The sequence below is a fragment of the Salvelinus sp. IW2-2015 genome, linkage group LG17, assembly GCF_002910315.2.
Source record: "Salvelinus sp. IW2-2015 linkage group LG17, ASM291031v2, whole genome shotgun sequence".
In the NCBI taxonomy this organism is placed as follows: Eukaryota; Metazoa; Chordata; class Actinopteri; order Salmoniformes; family Salmonidae; genus Salvelinus; species Salvelinus sp. IW2-2015.
In genome coordinates, this window is record NC_036857.1 from 5,038,221 (window position 1) to 5,044,561 (window position 6,341).

The 6,341-nt window shown below is 42.1% G+C and overlaps 1 protein-coding gene across 1 annotated transcript in view; it reads right to left on the reverse strand.

The window, feature by feature from the left end:
• Window positions 1-6,125, reverse strand: part of opn7b (opsin 7, group member b) — a 16,723-nt gene extending 10,598 nt beyond the window's left edge. The window contains exons 1-3 of the mRNA XM_070447814.1: window positions 6,020-6,125; window positions 5,586-5,748; window positions 4,894-5,021 (exon numbers count right to left, since the gene is read on the reverse strand). Coding sequence (XP_070303915.1) covers window positions 4,894-5,021; window positions 5,586-5,748; window positions 6,020-6,125 — 397 coding nt within the window. The remainder of the gene's footprint in view (window positions 1-4,893; window positions 5,022-5,585; window positions 5,749-6,019) is intronic.
• Window positions 6,126-6,341: the final 216 nt, after the last annotated feature.

The window sequence follows — 6,341 nt, forward strand, 5'->3', positions numbered from 1 at the left end:
CAGAGAGAAGGAGAAGAGCAGAGAAGAGGAATGAGAGAAGACACGATGAAGACAACGAGGAACGAAGGAGATGAGAGAGAAGAAGAGAAGAAGAGAGAGAGAGATGAAGACGAAACCGAGAGACCGAGAGAGAGACGAAGACAGACGAGAGAGAGGAGAGAGAAAGACCGGAGAAAGAGAGAGAAGAGACGACGAGAGCAGAGAATCAACCACTCTGTGAAAATGGCGAAAACTCTGAAACAACACAATCAAACCACGAGTTATTGTTCCAAAATGGAGCTAAAAAAGCCGCGGAGTAAACACATCTCCCAACTATTGTTGCTTTTTATAACACAAGAAGACAGAAAAAACAGATACATGAATGAAACTTACATGAACCAAAATTGGGCAAACAAACTCATTCCAACCCAAAAATAATCGAGAATACACCCATATTTAGTTCCTTTTAACTTTCACTATTCCAAATCGTATACAAACACACTGTATTCAGGGGTACCAATAAAAAATTTTTTAAATTATTTTGGAAATTGTGAGTTAAATTCTACGTTCATTGGCTTTATCGATTATCCCCACTGAAAAAGCAATTTAAAGAAGAGAAGAGACAAGAGAGACACCAGAGACAGACAGAGAAGAGAAGAAGTGAGACGAGAGAGAGAGAGCAGAGAGAAGATGAGAGAGAGGAGAGAGACTAGACGAGAGAGAGAGAGAGAGAGAGAAGAGAAGAGAGAGACACGAGACGCGAGAAGAGATAGAGAAGCATTAGTAATCATTTCACTGTAAGCATTTGGGGGCTCCGTAGTATTATGAGAGATTGATGAAGGGGCGAGACAGGAGCGAGAGTCTAATCTACCACTAGTGTTTTGAGGAACTCTCAGGTGTACCGCAAAACCTTTCCTAACCTTTCCTAACCTTCTACGTTCATTCTCCTAATTTGCGGCAAAGAACTCCTAAAATGCTTCGAAAAGTAAATTATTTTCAATTCTGACATAAGCTGTATCCCAGCTAGTCAAAACCTGGAACCATCTGTATCACCCAACCAGGGGCCATTTATTGGACTAACTATCCCTATTTTAATTTGAAAGTAAGAATACTTGAATTAAGCATTAATATCATCCTTGAGTATCCCTTGAATATTCTATGCTACCTCCCCGTCATCCCTTGAGCCGGACTAGTGAGATGGTGGGATGCCAGTCCTAGCCTGCTTCCATTTCTAATGACACCTGCTCTACAGTGTTGTATTCTTTTTTGCTGATGGTACAGTCTGTGTGGAGCTCTGCGTAATTATCTGACACCGGTGTTCTGTAGTAAAACGTGTGTCATCAGTTCATGACTCTGATCCTCCTTCCATTGTTTCTCCTCTGGAAACCTTCTAATCCTCTGTGACTTTTACTGCTACCGTACTCACAACTTAACACTGATCTCTGCTCATTTTGGTTCCCCACTTTTCTCTGTCCTTATTGTGTGTGCTATATTTGTACACGGTTCTTTTGGGCTGACTCTTTTAAACACATCATTATTTGTGCTCATCTGCATTTCAAACAGTGTTATTGGTGCAGCCAGCAGTCTCCAGAGCCTCAAGGCGGACTTCCACTCTCTGAAGAGTACACACACACACACACACACACACACACACACACACACACACACTGAAGAGTTTGTGTAACTCTTTAAAATGCTGTTCTGACTTCCATTACTACCTATGCTTATTAGTTCCACTCACTCAGTTCACAGGAGCATGACATCTAAACCGTGAGACATCCCCTAACTCTTTAACCAAGTATCAGGGACTCCAGATACAGTGCATTCGGAAAGTATTCAGACCCCTTTACTTTTTTCATATTTTGTTACATTACAGCCTTATTCTAAAGTGGATGAAATAAATAAAACATCCTCAGCAATCTATACAGAATACCCCATAATGACAAAGGGATAACAGGTTTTGAGAAATGTTTGCAATTGTATTAAACTTAAAAAAACATAAATYCCTTATTTACARAAGTAATCAGACCCTTTGCTATGAGACTCGAAATTGAGCTCAGGTGCATCCTGTTTCCATTGAACTACCTTGAGATGTTTCTGCAACTTGATTGGAGTCAACCTGTGGTAAATTCAATTGATTGGACACGATTTGGAAAGGCACACACCTATCTATATAAGGCCCCACAGTTGACAGAGCATTTAAGGGCAAAAACCAAGCCATGAGGTCGATGGAATTGTCCGTTGGGCTCCCGAGACAGGATTATGTCGAGGCACAGATCTGGTGAAGGGTACCAAAAAATGTCTGCAGGATTTAAGGTCCCCAAGAACACAGTGGCCTCCATCACTCTTAAACGGAAGTTTGGAACCACCAAGACTCTTTCTAGAGCTGTCCTCCCGGCCAAACTGAGCAATGGGGGGAAGGGCCTTGGTCAGGGCCAAGAACCTGATGGTCACTCTGACTGAGCTCCTGAGTTCTTCTGTGGAGATGGGAGAACCTTCCAGGAGGACAACTATTTCTGCAGCACTCCACCAATCAGGCCTTTATGGTAGAGGGGCCAGACGGAAGACACTCCTCAGTAAAAGGCACATGACAGCCCGCTTGGAGTTTGCCAAAAGGCCCCTAAAGACTCTCAGACCATGAGAAACAAGATGTTCTGGTCTGATGAAACCAAGATTGAACTCTTTGMCATGAATGCCAAGCTTCACGTCTGGAGGAAGCCGTTCACCATCCTTACYATGAATCATGGTGGTGGCAGCATCATGCTGTAGGGATGTTTTTCAGTAGCAGGGACTGGGAGACTAGTCAGGATCGAGGCAATGATGAACAGAGCAAAGTACAGAGAGATCCTTGATGAAAACCTGCTCCAGAGCGCTCAGGACCTCAGACTGAGGTGAAGGTTTACCTTCCAGCAGGACAACAAGCCTAAGCACACAGCCAAAGCAATGCATGAGTGGCTTCCGGACAAGTCTCMTAATGTCCTTGAGTGGCCCAGCCAGAGCCCAGACTTAAACCCGATCTAACATCTCTGGAGAGACCTGAAATTAGCTGTGCAGAAACGTTCCCCTTTCAACATGACAGAGCTTGAGAGGATCTGCAGAGAAGAATGGCAAAAACCTCCCAAATACAGATGTGCCAAGCTTGTAGCATCATACCCGAGAAGACTCAATGCTGTAATCGCTGTGAAAGGTACTTCAACAAAGTACTGAGTAAAAAATGTCTAAAAATCTGTTTTTGTTTTGTCATTATAGGGTATTGTGTGTAGATTGATGAGGGAAATAAAGCATTTTCAGTCATTTTAGAATAAGGCTGTAACATAACAAAATATTGAAAAAGTAAGGGGGTTTGAATACTTTCCAACGACACTGTATATTCAGCAATAAGTCAACATAATTAAGTTACATAAATCAAACTACAAATTGCTGACCAATTAAGCACTATACATATATATTTATTTTATTAATCATGACTTGGCTGTGTTGTTCTGACAACGTATTGATGATTTAACGAGAAATTTTGTGAGTGAGTGAAGGTTTTGAGAATTGTTTATTTATAATATTAGCTWGTTGCACAATGGATGCTCTTCATGAGGGTTGATGAGATTTGAAGTTGAAAATTAATCTACTAAGGAGAATTAAAAAAAAAAAGTTTTGGCAGCTGTTCTCCCCCATCGGTTTGTATGTGTGCTCACATGTTTGTAATTGCCTAAGCAGATCTTTAGAAGCRTGAGTGGCACAAATTAATCCTACTCATTAGTGAATGTACTCTTGATACTAATTTATCCAATAACACACAGACACACACATGCGCGCGTGCGCACATACATACAAGACGATGGGGGAGAAAAGCTAATGATAACTTTTAATGGACTTTAGTAGATTAATTTGTGTATTCACACTCACTCTACTTTTTCTCAAAGCTTAAAAGAGACGACAACATAGCACACTACTAATGCCCTTCAATACTCTTTTTTGTCCGTTTTGTAGCTCAACGTTTTCTTCGCACCATCCATTACATAAGTGCATGTGTATGTGAGCATGATGTGTATGGTTTCATTTACACAGGCAGCCCAATTCTGTTATTTTTTTCACTAATTGGTCTTTTGACCAATCAGATCTGCTCTGAAAAAGATCTAATGTGAAAAGATCTGATCTGATTCGTCAAAAGACCAATTAGTAAAAATAATATCAGAATTGGCCTGTCTGTGTAAACACACCCTATGTGTGCTAAACAGACAAAGCTAGATCAGCATTGTGTCTGTCTGTCTCTGAGAATTGAACGTTAATCCCTACAGTTGTAATACGGAACGGTAATCACTAGTGATTAGCCAGACCTTATTATCTTAACACCCCTCTGTAATGTACGGTCGAATACATTCTAATTAGCTGCTAAGGCAAGTGGATGCTCGGTGACTTAATGGCTTCACCCAGTAAATAGGTTTCTCACTGTCCCAAAGTGACATGTCTTAAGAGTGTCCTTGAATCATACTTCCCCCTCTACACTTTAACTCTGTTAATTACTTCCTACTTCGGAGAGGAGTTGATCTTCTGCACAATAGCAAATAGTTGAGGGAACTCTAACCTTTTACTTATGACCCTTAACCTCTTGGTTGCCCTCCACTCTGCCAGTCTATCCAGCTTCGGAGATGCTGGCAATGTGGCCTAACCCCTCCCTACCTCCAAACCTACCACAACTGTTCCTGAGGCTTGGATGTCTGGGAGGAAAGTACAAATCTGAAAGAGAGTGTGCAGGTTAGTGATAATACATTTTCAGAGTCTATTTTTCAGTCCCAACTCCAACCATCCCAATACACTGAAAGGTGTGCTAGAGGGGCTGGGGTCAGTTAATATTGGGATCAAAGTTATGGTTAGTGATCAAGGATCAGGGTTAGAGGTCAAGGTTTTGCATTCACTTACCATAGCTGGGACAGCAGACCTTAAGCCAGCACACAGATGACAACACTGTGAGGTTGGTGAGACTGGCTAGTCCAAACAAAACCCCACAGAAGGCATAGCTTAAACATGTAACATCACTGAACAGCCACCTGGAGAGAGAGAGAGAGAGAGAGAGAGAGAGAGAGAGAGAGAGAGAGAGAGAGAGAGAGAGAGAGAGAGAGAGAGAGAGAGAGAGAGAGAGAGAGTGAGATACAGAGAGAGAGAGATACAGAGAGATACAGAGAGAGAGAGATACAGAGAGAGAGAGAGATACAGAGAGAGAGAGATACAGAGAGAGAGAGATACAGAGAGACTAGTCATTTATTCGATAGATATTCAGAGACCATTTCTCTCACTTTTTCAGTGTCTGAGGCCAGAGGCCCCACATGGCTGACACTACCTGGAGTACAAGAGAGAGTGGATATATATATTTATGACTATTAAAACAGTTGTGTCTCACAGGTGACCTTTTAATTTCACGTTTTTATATTCTCTCTCCGTCTATCTGTCTGTCTACATGTGTGAGGGCATAAAAAAACACAGCAGCACACATACACTGAATAACCTCAAGAATGGAAGAAGGGAGATTTGATTTGATTTGAAAGGGGAAGGGGATGGGAGAAGTAAGGGTTGATGAGCAGAGGAGTGGATGGTAAAGGAGTGTGGACACTCACTTGTGTGCGAAGGCTGATGAGATGGCCATGGGGAAGAGAGAGATGGTCATTCCGAGGTCACTGACGGAGAGGTTTATAACAAAGAACTCAGTCGGCTTCAGGGAGGACTTCTTCCGGTAGGCCACAAACAGCAATATCCCATTCCCCACCAGTGAGAAAACACCTGAGACACACAATTAGAGTTTTAACAAGACTGAAAAGTAAAATGGCAGAGTGCACATACCGTAGAGAGCTTCAAGGCATCCAGTAAATCAAGATGAAACACTGCCAATAGTGGACAAAAGCAATGAAATGAAAGGCATTGTTTTGCGATCCCTCTTCTTAGACTTTTATCTTTGTATATCTTTCAAGTTATTTTTCCACAACTGAACTCGGAGCATACTATGAACCGCAGTGTTGTGAAAGCTGGTAAACACACCAGGAGAAAGACTCACCAAATATGGCATAGATGGTCCCCATGAGGATGTCATGTTCTTTAGAGATGGTAGAAAGGAACGAAGATGTGTCAGCGAACAAAGATGTTTCAGAGGCATTTCCCATCTAGAAAGAGAGAGAGAACTTTATTTGTGGTGTCAGATACATACAAGGGAGGAGAGGAGTAATGGGGTTAAATTAGTTCTGCTGTGTGACAAAGCCTCTGGTCCTTGTTCAGAAGTTCACTGTATACCTCTATCCAGGGGCCAAAGCCAAGACATATTGCACAACATATCATTACAACCGAACGTACGCACGCACCCACCCAGGCACAGACACATG